The sequence below is a fragment of the Macaca nemestrina genome, chromosome 2 (assembly GCF_043159975.1).
Source record: "Macaca nemestrina isolate mMacNem1 chromosome 2, mMacNem.hap1, whole genome shotgun sequence".
In the NCBI taxonomy this organism is placed as follows: domain Eukaryota; kingdom Metazoa; phylum Chordata; class Mammalia; order Primates; family Cercopithecidae; genus Macaca; species Macaca nemestrina.
The window spans coordinates 1546437-1569323 of record NC_092126.1 but is presented as its reverse complement, the minus strand read 5'-3'; the positions used below and the strand labels follow the sequence as shown (position 1 = coordinate 1569323).

General features: G+C 45.5%; 1 protein-coding gene across 1 annotated transcript in view; it reads left to right on the top strand.

Moving 5' to 3' along the window:
• Positions 1–6867: 6867 nt before the first annotated feature.
• The window catches only part of LOC105470774 (ring finger protein 168), a 36831-nt gene continuing 20811 nt past the window's right edge, over positions 6868–22887 (top strand). The window contains exon 1 of the mRNA XM_011723009.3: positions 6868–7769. Coding sequence (XP_011721311.2) covers positions 7469–7769 — 301 coding nt within the window. The 5' untranslated portion in view covers positions 6868–7468. The remainder of the gene's footprint in view (positions 7770–22887) is intronic.

Genomic DNA, 22887 nt, shown 5'->3' with positions numbered 1-22887 from the left:
TACAATAGATACTTTCTGTGTAGCCATACAAAAGAATGAAGAAGCTCTTTGTGTAATGATATGAAGTTATCACCAAATGTATTGTTCTTTTCAAATGTTTATTTCCAATATATATTGCTAAGTGGAAAAAAGGTGCAAAATCAAATATATATATATGCATATATATAATGCATATTAGTTTATATATCCATAAACTTCTGCAGAGATACACAAGAAACTGATAACATTAGTTGTCAGGAAAGAAAGTTAAGAGGCTAGGGGTCAAAGATAAGAGGAGGTCTTTTCACTGTTAATCCATTTTGTATATTTTCAATTTTGAACCATGTGAATGTGTATTACCTATTTAAAAAATAAATAAGGCTGGACATGGTGGCTCATGCCTCTAATCCAAGCATCTTAGGAGGTCAAGGTAGGAGGATCACTTGAGCTCAGGGGTTTGAAACCAGCTTGGGAAACATAGTGATAGCAATAGGAGGCAGGTAAATTCCTAGGCAGACAGGGATGGGTCCCTGGTGAAACTCAACCTTCAAGCTGAAGGGGTGGCCTGCCCCTCCACACCTGTGGGTGTTTCTCGTTAGGTGGAACGAGAGACTTGAGAAAAGAAATAAGACACAGAGACAAAGTATAGAGAAAGAAAAGCGGGGGCCCAGGGGACCGGCGCTCAGCTTACAGAGGACCCACGCCGGCACCGGCCTCTGAGTTCCCTTAGTATTTATAGATAATTATCTTTATCATCTTAAAGATAAGGGAGTGGCAGGACAATAGGATCGTTTTTAGGGAGGAAATTAGCAGTAAGACATAAGAACAAGGATCTCTGTGACATGAATAAGTTTAAAGGAAAATCCTGTGCCTTGAGATAAACCTTTTAGCAACATTGTTTCATCCTATCACATGGGGATAAACCTTGGACAATACCTAGCTTTTCTAGGAACAAAGACACACCCTGCACGCCCAAAATCCATTAAACCTTGAGTTACCACAGCACATGTCTCTTGCAAGGACAAGGTTGGGGGTAGGGTCACAGATTAACAGCATCTCAAATACAGAACAAAATGGAGTCTCTTATGTCTACTTCTTTCTATATAGACACAGTAACAGTCTGATCTCTTTCTTTTCCCCACACAAGCCAAGGACAGTTTAAAGCCTGAAAACCAAGCTATGAGTTCCGGATAGATCCAGGAACCAGACTGAGAGCTCCCATTCTCATCTGGTACCCTCTCTTCTGATTGGTCCTTATCCTTCACCTATTTTACACATACCTACCCTTCCCCAATTGGTCCTCTATACTATCGTGCCTATTTCTGAATGGTGCTTTTTCAAGCATAGCCACAGATCAATCAGCATGCACTTGTCCATTTCTAGCCCACAAAAACCCACAGACTCAGGCTCGTGGCCAGCAACCCACCATCGGGTACACTCTCACTGTCAAGAGGCTTTCTGTCACTCAGTAAATTCTACTCTGCCTTACTCACTCTCCAGTGTCTGTGTACCTCATTCTTCTCAGTCATGGGACAAGAACTCAGAACTCATCAAATTCAGGAGTAAAAGAGCTGTAACAATAGTGAGACCTCATCTCTATTTTCATAAATCAAAACACAAAACACCTAAAATATACATCATGAGATACTATAAATTGTATCTTAATGTGTATTTGTTCTCTAATGAAGTACCACAGTTATTTATACCAGAAAGGGGATTCTTACATCTTGACCATTTATTTATAATATGTATTGAATACCAAATGCCATGTACTAGGTGCTGTGGATAACAGAAACATTAAAAATGTGGATCCTGCCCTCGAGGTAAAGATTAAGTGCCAGTGCTTTATTTGGGAGGCACAAATTCAGGACAGCCAGAGTGAATAAAGCTGGAAGGAAGTTAGGTAGAGGAGGATGTGAAGTAATACATGGTGATGTGTTACCTTGCTGGCCCCGCCTTGAAAATGAGCCAGAAGAGACACAGCAGCTTTGTCAGCAGGTACACTCACTCAGTCTTGCCTGTCTCCAGACACACTGGAGAAACCATCCTCGCATCCTCAGAAGGAAGGAGAAAAGGGAATTTAAGTATTGTGCTTACTCAGTCCATTGGTTTCAGCTGGCAAAAGTTACTCCATGGGGAGTGACCCCCCCATACTCCCAGCATGCATTACCCAGGCCCTAGCAGCCACTGAGAAGTCAGCTCCTGCATTGTTCAGAAGTGGCAGGAGAAGCCAGAGATTCCAGAAATGCAACTGGTGAGCCACAAGCAGAGCAAATGATTATGGGTACAGAAAACAAACAAGGCAAAGGAAATCTGAGGAAGTACATGAAATATATCCATTACACAAGACAGAAACACCTGAAGATAGAAATCAAAATCTAGGAGTTCAATAGTAAAACTGCAATAAAAATCAGTATCACTGGGCAATATATGATTGGGTGAATTTAGAAAAGGGGCATCACTGGTGGTGGGAAGTGCATTAAATTGTACATAAAAGTGCACTCTGAGGGCCGGGCGCGGTGGCTCAAGCCTGTAATCCCAGCACTTTGGGAGGCCGAGACGGGCGGATCACAAGGTCAGGAGATCGAGACCATCCTGGCTAACACGGTGAAACCCTGTCTCTACTAAAAAATACAAAAACCTAGCCGGGCGAGGTGGCGGGCGCCTGTAGTCCCACCTACTCAGGAGGCTGAGGCAGGAGAATGGTGTGAACCCGGGAGGCGGAGCTTGCAGTGAGCTGAGATCTGGCCACTGTACTCCAGGCTGGGCGACAAAGCAAGACTCTGTCTCAACAAACAAACAAACAAAAAAGTGCACTCTGGAAGAAGTGAATTTTTTTTTTTTTTGAGATGGAGTCGTGCTCTGTCAACCCAGGCTGGAGTGCAGTGGTGTGATCTGGGCTCACTGCAACCTCTGCCTCCCGGGTTCAAGCAATTCTCCTGCTTCAGCCTCCCGAGTAGCTGGGATTACAGGCAACTGCTACCACGCCCAGCTAATTTTTGTATTTTTAGTAGAGATGGAGCCTCACTATATTGGCCAGGCTGGTCTGGAACTCCTGACCTCGTGTTCTGCCCGCCTTTGCCTCCCAAAGTGCTGGGATTATAGGTGTGAGCCACCAAATTGATGTTTGAAGTAGGCACAGCCATAAAGTAACCCATTTAGGATGAACCGAGAAAGCAATGTCATGAAAGCAAAACGTATGGATGACAGAGAATAAATCACAGTTGCATGTTTAAAAGAATAATGGGAGATTCCATGGGAAAAGCACGTTGTGGACATATTAGGAAGCCTGAAGGCTGGGTGCAGTGGCTCACTCCTGTAATCCCAGCACTTTGGAAGGCCAAAGTGGGTGGATCACCTGAGGTCAGGAGTTTGAGACCAGCATGGCCAACATGGTGAAACCCCATCTCTACTAAGAATACAAAAATTTGCCAGGCATGGTATTACAATGCACGTGGTATTACAAGGCACGCGCCTGTAATTGCAGCTACTTGGGAGGCTGAGGCATGAGAATCGCTTGAACCCAGGAGGTGGAGGTTGCAGTGAGCTGAGATTACACCACCGCAATCCAACCTGGGCGACAGAATGAGGAGCTGTCTCAAAAAAACAAACGAACAGAAAACGAGCCTGAAATTCCAAGCTAAGGGACTGATACTGTAGACAACTGGATGACAGTCCCAGGTTTCTTTTTTTTTTCTTTTTTTTGAGACAGGGTCTTGCTCTGTCACCCAGGCTGGAGTGCAGTGGTATGATCACCGCTCACTGCAGCCTTGACCCCCTGGGCTCAAGTGATCCTCCCACCTCAGCCACCAGAGTAGCTGAGAGTACAAGCGTAAGCCAGCACATCCAGTGATTTTTTTTATTTTTTTGTAGAGACAGGTCTCACTATGTTGCCCAGGCTGGACCTGAACTCCTGGGCTCCAGTGATCTTCCCACCTTGGTCTTCCAAAGTGCTGAGATTACAGGTGTGAGCTATCACAGACAGTAACAGGCTTCTGAACCCACATTGAAATAAAAGCTCCCAAAGATTTCTACCAAGGACCCATGTCTCCTTGTTTTTCTCAACCTGGAAACCATTCCTCTACCCAGCCTGAATGCTCTCAGCAGTCTCAAAACAACTTAAAGTCTGATTTCATGCACAGTGATTTTCTTTTCTCTTCCTTCACACCGATTGAATATTTCGTCAAAAAATACAGGTCTGGAGCTGGATATGGCGTTGCAAGCTCTAGACCCAGCTACTCCAGAGGCTGAGGCAAAAGAATCCCTGGAACTCTGGAGTTGTAGTCCAGCCTGGACAAAACAGTGAGTCCCCAATTCTTTTATTTATTTATTTATTTGTATTTTTTGAGGTGGAATTTTGCTCTGTCCCCCAGGCTGGAGTGCAGTGGCACAATCTCGGCTCACTGCAGCCTCTGCCTCCCAGGTTTAGCGATTCTCCTGTCTCAGTCTCCTGAGTAACTGGAATTGCAGGCGCTTGCCACAATGCCCAGCTAATTTTTGTAGTTTTGGTAAGGACGGGGGTTTCACTATGTTGGCCAGGCTGGTCTTGAACTCCTGGTCTCAAGTGATCCGCCTGCCTCAGCCTCCCAAAGTGCTGGGAGTACAGGCATGAGCCACCGTGTCTGGCTTTTTTTTTTTTTTTTTTCAAAACGAGTCTCACCTTTTTTTTTTTTTTTTTTGAGACGAGTCTCATTCTGTCCCCCAGGCTGGAGTGCATCGGGGTGATCTTGGCTCATTGCAACCTCCGCCTCCTGGGTTCAAACGATGTAAAAGCCTAATTCTAAAACAAAACAGAAAAAACCTCGGGGCCCAGCACACCAACTCTAAAACAAATCATAAAAGCCTCAGGCCGGCCCAGCGTGGTTACTTACTTCAACATGCATAAAATGTGAAATTATATTCTTGTTAATCTCCTTTGTAGAATTTTGATTGTTGAAACTTAAAAAACTATATATTATCTAAATGATGCCCATGAACAACATCTAAGCTCTGGGACTGAGATAGCCTTGAGGTTTGTTGCCCAAGCCAAAGGGCCTCAGGCCCTTTCAGAAGGGAAGGCAATTCTAAAGCAACCTACTCCGGCTGCAGACTTTAAGTGTCTGGGCCATACAGAAGGAAGCGTAAGTGGGTGTTAAATTGTCCCAGGTTTCTGGATTCTCTGACCACAATATTTCTTGGAGATGCTTTTTAAAGAATTTTGGAAAGCGACCTAAGCGGCTACGTTACAAATCAATAGAAACAAAAACGTACTCACAAGGTTACTGAGGCAAGTATTACTGTTCGGCTTTTTAAAATTTTTTTTTTTTGAGACAGAGTCTGGCTCTGCCGCCCAGGCTGGAGTGCAGTGGCGCGATCTCGGCTCACTGCGAGCTCCGCCTCCCGGGTTCACGCCATTCTCCTGCCTCAGCCTCCCGAGTAGCTGGGACTACAGGCGCCCGCCACCGCGCCCGGCTAGTTTTTTGTATTTTTTAGTAGAGACGGGGTTTCACCGTGTTAGCCAGGATGGTCTCGATCTCCTGACCTCGTGATCCGCCCGTCTCGGCCTCCCAAAGTGCTGGGATTACAGGCTTGAGCCACCGCGCCCGGCCGGCTTTTTAAAATTTTTTAAAAAGTTTTTTGAGAGGAAGTCTCACTCTGCCGCCCAGGCTGGAGTGCAGTGGCGCGATCTCGGCTCACTGCAAGCTCCGCCTCCCGGGTTCCCGCCATTCTCCTGCCTCAGCCTCCCGAGTAGCTCGGACTACAGGCGCCCGCCACCTCGCCCGGCTATTTTATTTTGTGTGTGTGTGTGTGTGTGTGTGTGTGTGTGTGTGTGTGTGTGTGTGTGTATATATATATATAAATATATATATATATATATTTTTTTTTTTTAAGTAGAGACGGGGTTTCACCCTGTGAGCCAGGATGGTCTCGATCTCCTCACCTTGTGATCCGCCCGCCTCAGCCTCCCAAAGTGCTGGGATTACAGGCGTGACCCACCTCGCCCAGCCTTTTTTTTTTTAAGCCAGGGTCTCGCTGTCTCCCAGGCTGGAGGCAGTGGCGCGATCTCGGCTCACTGCAAGCTCCGCCTCCCGGGTTCCCGCCATTCTCCTGCCTCCGCCTCCCAAGTAGCTGGGACTACAGGCGTCCGCCACCTCGCCCGGCTATTTTATTTTGTGTGTGTGTATGTGTATATATATATATTTTTTTTTTTTTTTTTTTTTTTAAGTAGAGACGGTGTTTCACCGTGTTAGCCAGGATGGTCTCGATCTCCTGGCCTTGTGATCCGCCTGCCTCGGCCTCCCAAAGTGCTGGGATTACAGGCGTGATCCACCGCGCCCAGCCTTTTTTTTTTTTTTTTTTTTTAGGCCAGAGTCTCGCTGTCGCCCAGGCTGGAGTGCAGCGGCGCGATCTCGGCTCAGTGCAACCTCCGCCTCCTGGGTTTAAGCGATTCTTCTGCCTCAGCCTCCCAGGTAACCTGGACTACAGGCGCGCACCACCAGGCCCGGCTGATTTTGTATTTTTAGTAGAGACGGGATTTGGCCATGTTGGCCAGGCTGGTCTCAAACTCCCGACCTCAGGTGATCCGCCCGCCTCGGCCTCCCAAAGTGCTGGGATTACAGGCGTGAGCCACCGCGCCCGGCCGTATTTGGCTGTTGAATTTGTTTTGCAGTTTCCCTTTTTCTACCCAGAAACCAAGAAACCCGGGGTGTCTGAGGCCTGGCAGAAATCTCCGGGGAAAGTCAGGCTCCACCCAGGCTGCGCCAGCAGGAGCGGCGACGCCTGGGCTGGGCCTCTCCGGCTGGGAGGGTGGGCGGGGCGCAGACGCCGGAAGTCCCGCCCCGGGAGCGTCCGACCTTGGGCGGGTTTCTGGGTGGGAAGCGCGGTTTTGGCGGGCGGTTGTGACGTTGCTGGCGCTTGCCCGGTGGCTGCTGCGCCGCCGCAACGAATAGGGCTTCTGGCTGCGCAAGAGGGACCCGGGCGCGGAGCTCTGGGAAACTGCGCCGGGCGCCGGGAAGCTGAACCCGGGAGTCGAGCGTCGCCCCCGCAGCAGCGCCAAAGCGGAAGTTCTGCAGCAGCCGGAGCTCGGGATTCCTCCCGGAGCCGCGTCCCAGGGCCGGGCTGCCCCGAGCTGAGCGGAGCATCCTCTCCGGATGAGGGGAGGAGAGGACTTGGCGCGCTCCCCTCGCTGCACCGGGAGCCGCAGCCGCAGTGTTCACGCCGCGCAGCAGCCCGGCTCCTCCGACGAAAGCCTGCAGTCGTTTGCTTGCCGGACGTTTGCCTTGAAAATGGACAAAGACGCCGCCCTCCGGGGCGTTCCTGTTTGCCTGACCCTGAGAGCGCCTTTTTGCTTCGAGACGGGTTGGATGCCCCTGTTCTCCGAGTTCTGATACGCTTCTGGGCACAATATTGAAACACAAAACTGTGCTTTTGCTTTCTCTGTGGTTGGCCGAAAATAGGATTGTTTTTCGCGCAGGTGTCGTCGTTTAGTCGACTTTATTAACGTGTTAAAATGGCTCTACCCAAAGGCGCCGTCCCCTCGCGGTCCGAGTGCCAGTGCGGGATCTGCATGGACATCCTCGTGGAGCCCGTGACCCTGCCGTGCAGCCACACGCTGTGCAGACCGTGCTTCCAGGCGACCGTGGAGAAGGCGAGTCTGTGCTGCCCCTTCTGTCGCCGCCGCGTGTCTTCGTGGACTCGGTACCACACCCGAAGGAACTCTCTCGTCAACCTGGACCTGTGGAAGGTCATTCAGAAACACTATCCCCGGGAGTGCAAGCTCAGAGCGTCGGGGCAGGAGTCCGAGGAAGTGGGTGAGTAAACCCCGGCCTGATTATTGGCCGAAAGCCACAAATCTTTGAAAAGGTGAATCATCGCTTCTCCATTTAAAAAGTACAAACAAACCAAAAAGCCCCACTGATGTTTGTCTAAATAGTTCTCAGAGGTTTGGGGGTTTATGGGTCCCCAAATGTCGATGGATTGTAAAGTCAAGGACAAGATTTTGTCCCTTGTCACGATGCCCGCGCTCTGTTCGATGGGTGTTTGTTGTTTTAAAAATTAAAGAATTGCCCGTCTAGAGCCTTCTTTTTTTTTTTTTTTTTTTTTTTTTGAGACAGGGTCTCGCTCTCGCCCAGGCTGCAGGGCAGTGGCGCGATCTCGGCTCACTGCAGCCTCCGCCTCCCGGGTTCAAGCGACTCTCCTGCCCCAGCCTGCCGAGTAGCTGGGACTACAGGCGCGCACCATCGCACCCGGAATTTTTGTATTTTCGCAGAGACGGGTTTTCATCATGTTGGTCAGGCTGGTCTCGAACTCGTGACCTCCGGTGATCCGCCCGCCTCAGCCTCCCAAAGCGCTGGGATTACAGGAGTGAGCCACCGCGCCCGGCCTCTGATTTACTTATCTGTACATCTCCATTCACGTAATTCTTTATTCTCCTAGTCATGCAACGAGCCGATCGTGACCAGCCTGGCCAACACGGAGAAACCCCGTCTCTACTAAAAATACAAAAATTAGCCGGGCGAGGTGACGGCGCCTGTAGTCCCAGCTACTCGGGAGGCTGAGGCAGGAGAATGTTGTGGACCCGGGAGGCGGAGCTTGCAGTGAGCCGAGACTGCACCACTGCACTCCAGCCTGGGCGACAGAGCGAGACTCCGTCTCCAAAAAAAAAAAATCATGCAACAAGTCTAAAATCGCTTTTTTATCACTAACCCCTACACCCGGTGGACTCAGGAGCCCCAGACTGAACCCTTGACTCTTTCCTCCGCTAGTGTGAGCAATAAGCCGTGCAGTGGTTCCTGTCTGTGCGCTCTCGTCTACGGGTCTTTTTTTTTTTTTTTTAATTTTTTTTGGTCACAGTTATATGTGTACCTGCCTTTTAAACGTTTATGTATTTTATTGTGGTAAAAAACCAAAATGCCATTTTAACCATTTTTAAACAATAGTTTAAGAAAAACAGCTTTATTGAAATACTCACATACCGAACAGTTCACCTACTAAACGTGTGCAGTTTGGCTGGGTGCAGTGGCTCACAGCTGTAATCCTAGCGCTTTGGGAGGCGGAGGTGGGAGGATCGCTTGAACCCAGGAGTTGAGACCAGTCTGGGTAACATAAATTCAATAAAATTTTTAAAAGTGCAATTTAATGTTTTTTTATATATTGCATTATTAATTTTTAAAATACTGTCCAAAATATATATAACAAACTGACATTTTAACCATTTTTAAGTACAATTCAATAGAATTAATTACATTCACAATGTAATCATCACCACTGTTTCCAAAACTTTTTCATCACCCCAGATAAACTCTAATCGTGAAGCACTGACCACCCATTTCACCTTTCCCCCTAGCCCCTGGCACCTATTCCACTTTCTGTCTCTATGAATCTGGCAATTCTAGGTATTTCATATAAGAGACTTATACAATATAGGATCTTGTGTGTAGCTTATTTCTCTTAGCGTGTTTCTGAGGTTCATGCACAGTGTGGCATGGATCAGTACTTCATTTTTCGGGCTGAATAATAATTTGTTTTATGGATATACTTGTTACATTTTGTTTATCCATTGGATGGACGTTGGTTTTTTTCACATTTTCGTTATTTGAATACTGGCAATACGGACATCTGTGTACAAATATTTGTTTGAATACCTGTTTTCAGTTCTTTTGTCTACATATCTAAGAGCGGAATTGCTGGATGCTATGGTAATTCCATGTTTAGCTTTTTGAGGAACTGCCACATTTGTTTTCTACAGTGGCTGTACCATTTTACATTTCCATTAGAGTATGAAGTTTCCAATTTCTTCACTCCCTCACCAACACTTGTTATTTTCCGTGCCATCCTAGTACATGTGAACTGGTATCTTAACTCTGTGTTTTAAAAAATGGTGGTAAAATATAACCAGACTACCATTTTAACCACTTAAAAATGCTTTTATTTTTGACTAGAAAGAAGGGAGGAAAATTTTAACCATTTGTAATGGTATGGTTCAGTGGCATCACCTCCATTCACACTGCTGTGCATCTGTCACCACCGTCCCATCTCCAGAACTTTTTAATCCTCCCAAACTGAATTTCCATACCCATTAAGCTCACTGTTCCGCCTTCCCCCCATCCCTGGCAACCACCGTTCTCCTTTCCATTTATGTGAACCCACCTGATCTGGGTACCTCCTATAAGTGGAATTTTCATAGGTATTTGTCCTTTTGTGTCTGGCCTGTTTTACCTAGCATAATGTTTTCTAGGTTCATCCATATCGCATGTGACAGGATTCCCTTCCTTTTGAGGCTGAATAGTATTCCAGTGTGTGTATATGCTACGTTAAAAGAAACCTATTCATCTGTGAGTGAACGCTTCGGTTGCTTCCACTGTTGGCTGTTAGAAATAATGCTGGTGTGAACTTGGGTGTACAAATGTCTGTTCAGGGGCCTGTTTTCTATTCTTTTGGGTGTATACCTCGAAGCGGAATTTCTAGATCATATTGTAATTCTATGTGTAATTGGTTTTGGAAACCACCATACTGTTTTCCACAGTGACTGTGCCGTTTTACATTCCCACCAACCGTGCATGGGTGTCCAGTTTCTCTGCACCCTTGCCAACACTTGCTATTTTCTGGGTTTTGATAGTGGCCATCCTAATGGGTATGAAATACTATCCCATTGTAGTTTTTATTTGCATGTCCCCAATGACTAAGGATGGCGAGCATCTTTGCATGCATTTATTGGCCATTTGTATATCATCTTTGGAGAAATATGAAATATCTATTCAAATCCTTTGCTCATTCTTTTTGTTTCTGTTTTTCTCCCAAAACCTAGAAAAAGCCACAACTTTGCCTGTCATTTAATCAGGTTGTTTTTTTGTGTTGTGGGCATTCTCCTGCCTCAGCCTCCCAAGTAGCTGGAATTACAGGCATGTGCCACCATGGCCAGCTAATTTTTGTATTGTTAGTAGAGACTGGGTTTTACTGTGTTGGTCAGGATGGTCTCAATCTCTTGACCTCGTGATCCGCCTGCCTCGGCCTCCAAAAGTGCTGGGATTACAAGTGTGAGCCACCGCGTCCGGCCTGTTTTAGTTTTTATCCACCATAGATGAGTGTTTTCTGTTCTGGAACTTCATATAAATGGAATTCTTTTTTTTTTTTTTTTTTTTTTTTGAGACGGAGTCTTGCTTTGTCGCCCAGGCTGGAGTGCAGTGGCCGGATCTCAGCTCACTGCAAGCTCCGCCTCCCGGGTTTACGCCATTCTCCTGCCTCAGCCTCCCGAGTAGCTGGGACTACAGGCGCCCACCACCTCGCCCGGCTAGTTTCTTGTATTTTTTAGTAGAGACGGGGTTTCACCATATTAGCCAGGATGGTCTCGATCTCCTGACCTCGTGATCCGCCCATCTTGGCCTCCCAAAGTGCTGGGATTACAGGCTTGAGCCACCGCGCCCGGCCAGTGGAATTCTTTTTATTTCCTAGGGCTACCGTAACAAAGTACCACAAACTTAGCAGAAGTTTATTCTCTTTCAGTTCTGAAGACTAGAACTCCAAACCCAAGATGCCAGCAGGGAGCAGGGACGTGTACATTGAAGGCTCTAGGAGAGAATCTGTTCCGTGCCCTTCTCCTTAGCTTCCAGTGTGGCTGCAATCCATGGTGTTCCTGGTTTGCAGCTGAGTCACTCCGGTCTCTGCCTCCACTGGCACATGGAGCTTCCCAGTGTGTCTGTCTTTACATGGCCGTCTCCTCTGTGTGTCTCTGTTTTCCTACTGGGATACTAGTTATATTGGATTAAAGGTCCTCTACTCTTTGTATGAACTCCATTATATCTGCAACAACCTGTTTCCAATAAGAGCACATTCTTAGTTACTGGGAGTTAGGACTTCAGCATATCTTTTTTGGGGTTATTCATCATAAGGTTCAATTTTTTTTTTTTTTTTTCTTAGACATACTCTCACTTCATCACCCAGTCTGGAATGCAGTGATAGGATCTTGGCTCACTGCAACTTCCGTCTCCTGGGTTCAGGTGATTCTCCTGCCTCAGCCTCCTGAGTAGCTGGGATTACAGGCACGCACCACCACGCCCAGCTAATTTTTGTATTTTTAGTAGAGATGAGATTTCATCATGTTGCCCAGGCTGGGTTCAAACTCCTGACCTCAGGTGATCCGCCCTCTTTGGCCTCCCAAAGTGCTGGGATTACAGGTGTGAGCCACCGCACCCGGCCTAGGTAGTCGTTTTTTAAGTATTATTCCGCTGTTGACGATGCTGTGTATTATTGGCCATTCTCCACTGATAGTGCCTCAGTTGCTTGCAGTTTGGGATATTATGAATAAAGTTGCTGAGAAGATTCTTGTACAAGTTTTTTTGTGAGTATGTGTGGCCTGATGTTTTCAGGGTTTTTTTCGGTAAATACTGAGGAGCTGGAATTACGCAGCGTAGAGCAGGTACACATTTGGTTTTCTAACAAACTACCAGCCAGGCACAGTGGCTCACGCCTGTAATCCCAGCACTTTGGGAGGCCAAGGCAGGTGGATCACGAGGTCAGGAGTTCAAGACCAGCCTGGCCAAGATGCCGAAACCCCATCTCTACTCAAAATACAAAAATTAGTTGGGCATGGTGGTAGGCACCTGTAATACCAGCTACTCGGGAGGCTGAGGCGGAGAATTGCTTGAACCCAGGAGGTGGAGGTTGCAGTGAGCCGAGATCGCACCACTGCACTCTAGCCTTGGTGACAGAACGAGACTCCATCTCAAAAAAAAAAAAAAAAAAAGAAGAAACTACCAGATCTTTTTTGAAAGTGGTTGTGTCATTTTGTAATCCCACCAAGAGCATACAAGTTCTGGTTTCTGTACATCTTACCAACTTTTTATGTTATCTGTCTTTTAAAATTTAACCATTCCAGTTGTTTTTTATTATTGATAGTAGTATCCTGTTTTAGTTTCAATTTCCAAGTGACTGATGATAGTGTTCTTTTTCATGTGCTTATTGGCAGTTTTGCTCTCTTCCATTGTAAAGTGTCTGTTTAATTCTTTTGCCCCTAAATTGTTTATATTATTCAGTCGCAGACATTCTTTATATATTTTGAATACTGGTACTTTGCCAGGTATTCTTAATTGTTTTGATGAGCTGAAATTCCTTTTTTTTTTTTTCTTTTTTTTTTTTTTGAGATGGAGTCGCGCTCTGTCGCCCAGGCTAGAGTGCAGTGGCCGGATCTCAGCTCACTGCAAGCTCCGCCTCCCGGGTTCCCGCCATTCTCCTGCCTCAGCCTCCCGAGTAGCTGGGACTACAGGCGCCCGCCACCATGCCCGGCTCATTTTTTGTGTTTTTAGTAGAGACAGGGTTTCACCGTGTTCGCCAGGATGGTCTCGATCTCCTGACCTCGTGATCCGCCCATCTCGGCCTCCCAAAGTGCTGGGATTACAGGCTTGAGCCACCGCGCCCGGCCGATGAGCTGAAATTCTTAATTTTCATGAAGTCCCCTAAACTTTTCCTTTTATAGTTTACTGCTTTTTATGGCCTAAGAAACCTTTTGCTACCCTCAGGCTAAGATATTGCTATGTTTTTTCTAAAAGATTTATAGTTCTACCTTTTTTTTTTTTTTTGAGACAGAATTTTGTTGTGTTGCCCAGGCTGGAGCACAGTGGTGCTATCTTGGTTCACTGCAACCTCCACCTCCCGGGTTTAAGCAATTCTCTTCCCTCAGCCTCCCGAGTAGCTGGGACTACAGGCATGCACCACCATGCCAGGCTAATTTTTGTATTTTTAGTAGAGATGGGGTTTCGCCATGTTGACCAGGGTGGTCTTGAAGTCCTGACCTCATGATCCGCCTGCCTCAGCCTCCCAAAGTGCTGGGATTACAGGTGTGAGCCACTACGCCCGGCCAGTTTTAGCTTTTATGTTTAGGTCTTTGATCCATTTCAAATTAATTTTGAATATTGTCTAAGAGGAGGTTGAGGTTAACTTTTTCCCATATGGGTGTCAGTTATTCCCGTACCTTTGTTGAAAAGACTTTAAAAAATATAATGTGGGTCTATTCTGTTTCATTGATCTGTTGATTCTAATATTAGTGTCACACTGTCTTGATTACTGTGAATTTAGAGTAAATCTTTTTTTTTTCTTTTTGAGACAGAACCTTGCTCTGTCACCTAGTCTGGAGCGCAGTGGCGTGATCTCAGCTCACTGCGTCCTCTGCGTCCCAGGTTCAAGTAGTTCTCCTTCCTCAGCCTCCTGAGTAGCTGCGAATACAGGCATGTACCACCATGCCCGGCTGATTTTTGTATTTTTGATAGAGACAGGAGTTTCACCACATTGGCCAGGCTGGTCTCGAACTCTTGACCTCAGATGATCCGCCCACCTCGACCTCCCATTACAGGCGTGAGCCATGGTGCCCTTCCTCTGTATATTTATTCTTTGTAGAGACAGGGTTTTGCTGTGTTGCCCAGGCTGATCTTGAACAGCTCACCTTAAGCAGTCCTCCCGTCTCAGCCTCCTAAAATGCTGGAATTACAGGCCTGAGCCACCTATTTAAATTTTTAAATCAACTTACCAGTTTCTACTAACAGCCTGTTAGGAGTTTGATTGGGGTTGCATTGAACTTAATAGAACAATTTGGGGAGAATTGACATCCAAACAATAGAGTCCTTGTATCCATGAAAATAGTGTATTTCTCCATTTGTGTAGGTCACCTTCAGTTTTTTTCAGTAATGAAGTTAAAATAAGGTCATTAGAATGGGCTCTAATCCATTATGACTGGTTTCCTTATAAAAAGGAGAAATTTGGACACAGAGACAGACACGCACAGAGGGAAGATGATGTAAAGACACAGAGCACCACGCGAGGCTGGAGGACTGGAGTGATGTGTTTACAAGCCAAGGAACGTCTAAGGTTATCAGCACACCGTCAGAAGCAAGGAAGAGGCAAGGAAGGATCCCCTACAAGTTTCAAAAGTGTCATGGCCCTGCTGACACCTTTATTTTGGACTTCTAGCCAGAACTGTGAGACAATAAATTTCTGTATTTTCAAGTCACTCAATTTGTGGTACTTTTCTATGGCAGCCCTAAGAAACTAATATTTATCCCTGATTATATTATGGCTTTTGAGACTGTTTTAAGTAAAATTTTTTAAATGTTCAGTATTATTCATTGATAATTTATAAAATTAACTTTGTTAACACATAACACATAAAGTGAATCTACTCATTTACTTTATGTATTCTTAATTTATAGAAGGAAGGTTGTAAGAAAGCACATATATGAAATAGCTTTGAAAAATGAAGTATTTGAAAGTGAATTAGTGTGATGGAGACAGGTGTGTTTTACATTTGGATTTCTCAAAAAAGAATCCTATAGTAGGGAAGAATCAGCCTTAGAATGTCTAAATTTCCTTTCTGTTTGCGACTATCATTGTAAAAACTGATGCAGGCAAGAATCACAAATGGATGCCAAAACCCCTCCTTGAAAGTTTGATGGAGAACTGAAGACTCATATAGTCTGAAAATATCACCTTACAGATTGCTTATTAATTGCAAAGGGTAAAGGATACAGTTGAGAAGCCTGTTATCACGGTAACGGAGTGATCACAGTTAACATTATCCATGGTACAGACAAACATTGCGGCCTCCTGATAGGATGAGCGTAAGGCATAGCCTGAATCTCATTGTGAGAAAACAAAAATCCAAGTTGAAATTCTACAAAACGTAGTTGTTAGTACCTCAAAAATGTCTATCATGGAGGCAAAGCCTTAGGAATCATTCTAGTTTAAAGGGAGGTTAAAAGACAATGACAGCTAAATGCAGTGCATGACCCTGGATTAGAATATGGATTAAGACAAAGGTTGCTATTAAAGACATTATGGGGATAGTGGGTGAAATTTTTATCATTGATATGATAGGTAATATATCATTGTTAATTTTGTTGAACTTGATCATTGTATATCAAGATCAGGAGATAAGGACAGCATCTCTTATAAGGACAGCATCTCTTATGAGGTGTACACTTAAGGATTTGGTGAAGTGATCATGAAACTTTCAGATGGTTCAGAAAATACACACGAAAGACAATGTGGCAATTTAAAAACTTTATGAATCTAAATGCAAGTTAAATGGGGGTTTATCATACTATCTTTGCAATTTCTGTAGATTTGAAAATTTTCAAAATAAATATTGAGACAGAAAGTGCAAATTTACGTTATTTTATTTTCGAGACAGGGTCTCACTCAGTTGCCGAGGCTGGAATGCTGAGGAGCGAACTCGGCTCACTGTACCCTCCACCTCCTGGGCTCAAGCAATCCTCCCACCTCAGCCTCCTGAGTAGCAGGGACCACAGGCACACACCACTATGCCAGGCTAATTTTTTTTATTTTTTTGTAGAGATAGGGTCTCACTATGTTACCCAGGCTGGTCTTGAACTCTTGAGCTCAGGAGTTCATCCTCCTGCAGGAATTTCACCACGTTGGCCAGGCTGGTCTCAAACTCTTGACCTCAGATGATCCACCCGCCTCGACCTCCCAAAGTGCTGGGATTACAGGCATGAGCCATCGTACCCGTCCTTCATATATTTATTCTGTGTAGAGACGGGGCGTAGAGGCGGGCGGATCATCTGAGGTCAAGAGTTCAAGACCAGTCTGGCCAATGTGGTGAAACTCCTGCAGAAGTTCACGCTCCTGCCTCATCCTCGCAGAATGCTGGGATCACAGGCGTGAGTCAGCACTTTGCCCCTGATTGCCATTTATAGCCACACTACTTGGTGATGATCCAGCCACACTGATGTACATACTGCTTCACAAATCATATGCTTATTTTCCAGAGCAGTTTTGGGCTTTTTATTTTTTAACTATCTCTTTATGTTTTGCACCCTGTGCCCAGCCCAGGAATGCAGATTTAATTGGGAGAAGGGAACTGCCATTTACGTGGTGCTGCAAGCAGTCTAGTTCAGTGATGGGAGGACAGTTTTATGAACAGCTCAACTGTTCAAGTTAAGGTTTATTATTTATTTATTTTTATTTTTCATCCAGTATTATACATTCGGGTCTTTAACTAACTTGGATTTTTCCTTCAAAATAAAATAAAAAGCATGGGGACATATTTCCTTAAATGGGTCCCGGCTGCCTCGGAAGAACACTTGCTGTGAAGAAGCAAAATATCGAGTGTAGTAGGAACGTTTAACTGAAGTGGGTTTCAGCAGAAATTTTAGAGTTAACCAGAACTGAAGAGTGTCGAGAGTTGTCTCCCACAGATGGCAGAAATTGTCTAGTCACTTTGTATCAAACTGAGATATTCAAATTCCTCATAAAATAAGAATTGTTTAAGAAATAGCAAGCAGGCCAGTTGCAGGGGCTCACACCTGTAATCTCAGTACTTTGGGAGTTCAAGGCAGGCAAATTGCTTAGCCTGGGAGTTTGAGACCAGCCTGGCCAATATGGCAAAACACCTCTCTACAAAAAGTACAAGAATTAGCCGGGTGTGGTGGCGGCGCCTGCAGTCTCAGCTACATGGGAGGCTCAGGCAATAGCATTGTTCGAGTCTGGGAGGTGGATGCTGCAAAGAGCTGAGATTGCGCCACTGCACTCCAGCCTGGGTGACAGAGTGAGACTCTTGTCTCAAAAAAAAAAAAAAAAAAAGGGCCAGGCACAGTGGCTCATGCCTGTAATCCCAGCACTTTGGGAGGCCGTAGACGGGCAGATCACGAGGTCAGGAGATCAAGGCCATCCTGACTAACATGGTGAAACCCCGTCTCTACTAAAAAATACAAAAAACTAGCCGGGCGTGGTGGCGGGCCCTGTAGTCCCAGCTACTCGGGAGGCTGAGGCAGGAGAATGGCGTAAACCCGGGAGGCAGAGCTTGCAGGGAGCCGAGATTGCCTCACTGCACTCCAGCCTGGGCGACAGAGCGAGATTTCGTCTCAAAAAAAAAAAAACAAATAGCAAATGCAAGACCGGGCGCAGTGGCTCAGGCCTGTAATCCCAGCACTTTGGAAGGCAGGTGGATCACATGAGGTCAGGAGTTCGAGACCAGCCTGGCTAACGTGGTAAAACCCCGTCTCTACCAAAAATACAAAAAAATTAGCCAGGTGTGGTAGGACAGGCCTGTAATCCCAGCTACTTGGGAGGCTGAGGCAGGAGAATCGCTTGAACCTGGGAGGTGGAGGTTGCAGTTACCTGAGATCACGCCATTGCACTCCAGCCTGGGCAACAAGAGCAAAACTCCGTCGACAAAGAAATAGTAAATGGACTGGGTGCAATGGCTCTCACACCTGTTATGCCAGCGCTTCAGGAGGCCAGGGCAGGAGAATTGCTTCAGCCCAGGAGTTGGAGGCTGCAGTGAGCTGTGATTGTGCCACTGAACTCCAGCCTGGGCAAGAGTGAGATCTTGTTTCCAAAAAAAAAAGAAAAAGGTGAATGAAGACAATTTTAACTTGTGTCTGCAGTTGAGTAACTTACTGATTAATTTAGATTCAGTTTGTGTAGAAATAAATAAACTTTAAACATCCGTCACTCATGGTTTAACAAAAGTGCAGTTCTCCACTTGCTGTAATTGCGCATCTTCTTTAAACTGCGTGTGCCTTTCCTTTGCCTGTTGTGGTTTTTAATTGATCTGTGGAAGTTCTGGTTATATTCTGGACACTGATTCTCTGGTGATTTATGTATTTGCAAGTAACTTCTAGTTTTTAACTTCATGATGTCTTTCATCACATGGAAGTTTTAATTGTTTTGGAATTTATCTCATATGTTCTTCTTAGTCATTTATAGTTTGTTTTTTCTGTTAAAAACTTTTTAATCCACCTTGAATTTGAGTATTGTATGAGGTAAGGCATCTTAACTCCCCCTGCCCTTGATTGCCACTTATAGCCACACTACTTGGTAATAATCCAGTAACACTGATGTATGTACTGTTTCACTAATCGTATGCTTATTTTCCAGAGCAATTTGGGGCTATGTATTTAATTTTTTTTTTTTTTTTTTTTTTTTTTTTTGAGATGCAGTCTCACTCTGTCACCTAGGCTGGAGTGCAGTGGCGTGATCTCGGCTCACTGCAACCTCCGCCTCTCGGGTTTAAGCGATTCTCCTGTCTCAGCCTCATGAGTAGCTGGGATTACCAGCTACACAGCACATGGACTGGGCGTAGTGGCTCACACCTGTTACGTCAGTGCTTCAGGAGGCCAGGGCAGGACAATTGCTTCAGCCCAGGAGTTGGAGGCTGCAGTGGGCTATGTACCACCACGCCCAGCTAATTTTTGTATTTTTAGTAGAGATAGGTTTATTTGCCTTGTTGGCCAGGCTGCTTTTGAACTCCTGACCTCAAGTGATCCGCCTGCCTCCACTTCCCAAAGTGTTGAGATTAGAGGCGTAAGCCACGGCACCTGGCCCGGGCTTTTTGGTTTTTAACTATCTCTTTATCAATAGCTGTGTCAGTACCACACATGCTTAGTTTAATTCTGCTTAATGATATGCTTTGCTTTCTAATGTAATACATCTGCCTCCATTATTGTTTTCCTAAATTAGCTACTTAAAAAAAAATTTTTTTTTGAACAAAGATAGGGTCTTGCTCTGTTGACCAGGCTGGTCTTGATATCCTGAGCTCAAGTGTTCCTCCTGCCTCAGCCTTCCAAAGTGCTGGGATTACAGGCATGAGCCACTGTGCCCAGCCTCTTAGCTACTATTTTATTGTATCTAATGTGTAAAATGATTTACTTTTTTTCCGGTTTTATTGTAAAAGATACGTAACATAAAATCTGCCGTGTTAACCATTTTAAATGTACAGATGCGTGACATGAAGTACATTCACGTTTTTGTGCAGCTGTCACCACCATTCATCTCTGAACTTTCTCATCTTCCACACTGGAAACTGCCCATTAAACAATAATTCCCCATTCGCCCCTCCCCTAGCTGCTGGCAGCCTCCATTCTTTCTGCCTCTGCGGGTTTCATTACTCCCGGCATCTCGTACGAGGGGAACCGTTCAGTATCGGCCTGTGGTGTCTGGCTGTTTGGCACAGCATCGTGTCTCGAGGGTCCATCGAGTTCTAGCATGTGTCGATCCCGTTTCCTTTTTTGGCTGAATACTCCATTGTGTGTGTATATATCTTAATGGATGACTGTTACAAAAACCAAGTGTTGGCCGTCCTATGAAGCGGGATCTCTGTAGTTAGGATTCGTATTTCTCTAATGACTGTCGATGTTGAACATCTTTTCATGTGCTTATTGGTCATTTGTATATAATCTTTGGAGAAATGTCTGTGTAAGTCCTTTGCCCCCCGTCTTTTTTTTTTTTTTTTTTTTTTTTTTTTTTTTTTTTTGTAAAGACCGGGTCTTACTACGTTGCCCAGGCTGAAGTGTACGGGCACAATCACAGCCCACTGCAGCCTCAAACTGCTGGGCTCAAGTGACTCTCCCACCTTGGCTTTGCAAGGTGCTGGGCTGATAGGCATAAACCACCACACCTGGCCTTTTGCCCCCACAGCACCCCCGCCTTTTATTTATTTATTGAATTTTTGAGACCGGGTCTTGCTCTGTTGCCCAGGCTGGAGTGCCGTGGCACAGTCATAACTCACTGCAACCTCCGCCTCCCAGGTTCAAGCAATTCTTCTGTCTCAGCCTCCCGAGTAGTTGGGATTACAAGCGCCCGCCACCACTCCCGGCTAATTTTGTACTTTTTGGTAGAGACAGGGTTTCACCATGTTGGTCAGGCTGGTCTCTAACTCCTGACCTCAAGTGATCCACTTGACTTGGCCTCCCAAAGTGCCGTGATTACAGACATGAGCCACTGTGCCCAGTCTACCGTCAGTTGTTTTATTTGGGTGTTTTTTTTTTTTTTTGGAGATGGAATCTCCCTCTGTCACCCAGGCTGGAGTGCAGTGGCACAGTCTCGGCTCACTGCAGCCTCCACCTCCCAGGTTCAAGCGATTCTTCTGCCTCAGCCTCCTGAGTAGCTGAGACTACAGGTGCGTGCCACCACACCTGGCTAATTTTTGTGTTCTTAGTAGAGACGGGGTTTTACCATATTGGCCAAGCAGGTCTCGAACCCCTGACCTCCTGATCCACCTGTCTCAACCTTCAGCCTCCCAAAGTGCTGGGATTACAGGCGTGAGGCACCGCTCCCAGCTTACCTTAATTTTTTAAATGAAAATAGTGTGACTCTGCAGTTTCTCTGAAAAAAGTCCAGAGTTTCATAGATTCTACTTTGAGGATTGCTGATCTAGGTCTCAGTTTAAGCCAGCTGAGTATCCTGCTTTTTAAGGAGCCTTATATATGTCTCCCCTGTATATACCATTGTATTGTCTTGAATAGATCCTCCTTAGTGACCAAAACAAATGAGAATTCAGCATACTGCATCCCTAATTGTTTTGGAGTCACATCACTGTTTTTTTAGTTTCTCTATTGCAGATTTTTCAGACTGCTGGCCTGCAGGCCATAAGAATCCTGTGTGTATGTTTTTTTGTGGTCCATCCAATGCCAATATTTAAGTTGGAGGATTTCTTATTAACATCTGGATTGCTGAATTTTCCTTTTTTTTTTTTTTCTTTTTACTTGGATACATTTATGGGGTACAAGGGTAATTTTGTTACATGTATAGATTGCATAGTGGCGAGGTCAGGGCTTTTTAGGGTATCTACTACACAGATAATGTACATTGTACCCATTAAGTCATCTCTCAACATCCACCCCTGCCATCTCTGGATTTTCTTGAGAAAGCGAAAGTATGGCATGGACAGGCCGGAGTTTCCCGCCTGAGTTTCCTGCTAGTCGTAGTCAGCTGGAGCTGAGTAGCAGCTGCCCCTTGAAACAGGCAGATGGGTTCTCTTTTTTGGGTGTTCCCATTTTACACTTTACAAAACAGTGTCTTGTTTTATAGAATAACATTCTTGTCAGATTTGCTGAGGACACATACACGCACTTAGGTTATTTTCTGACCCGGAATTATCTTTCAACTCCAGGGCGATGATTTTCTCTTTGTATAGCTTACTGTTTCTCTAGTCCTGCAGATGTATTTCACATGTCTGATGATCCTTGGGTTAGCTTTTAGGCTTGAGAATGAGGCCCAGGACAAAAGCTCTGTGTATATAGAAGGGTATTGGTGATGGGCAGATGTTGAGTTCCAGCCGATGGAAACCTGGCCTTTGTGCTTTGCCATGCCTAACTGCCCGATTGCAGAGGACTTTGCTCTGGGTCACCACCTCTTACGTTAGCTGCTCTGGCTCTCTCTAGATCTGTTCCTTTAAAGAAATATGCGTGTGTGCACCTGCACCCATATTCAGGGAGAAATGCCAGTAAGTCAAGGATTCTGATTTAACGGTTTATAAACCCCGAGTTCTGTTTTTGGTCCCACTCTTCCTCACTCTGGATTCTATTGAGCCTCTCTCTAGGCAAATAGGAGGCAGATTCCCTTCTAGTTCTACCTCAGCTGTAGTCTTCCCTTCCAAGGATTTTTTTTCCTGCATTTCTGCTGTATCAATTATCTCTATTTCGTTGCCTTTCCATTTTCTAGAAATTTGTTATTTTAAGTAGGGCCGGGCACAGTGGCTCACGCCTGTGGTCCCAGCACTTTGGGAGGCTGAGGTGAGCAGATTGCCTGAGGTTAGGAGTTTGAAACCAGCCTGGCCAACATGGCGAAAAACCGGTCTGTATTAAAAATACAAAAATTAGCTGGGCATGGTGGGGCATGCCTGTAATCCCAGCTACTCAGGAGGCTGAGGCACCAGAATTGTTTGAACCCGGGAGACGGAGGTTGCAGTGAGCTGAGATTGCACCACTGCACAGCCTGGGCAACAGAGCAAGACTCTTGTCTCCAAAAAAAAAAAAGATTTTTTTTAATTGGTTAACTTCCTCTGCTAATCTCTGCTGTTGTAGGATTACAGTTTTTAAAAATTCTTTTACTGTCATTTTAATGGAGTTTAGAGGAAGGGTTAAGTATATGCATTCATGTGCCATTTCAAACCCAAAACCCTAAACCTCTGGCCTTATA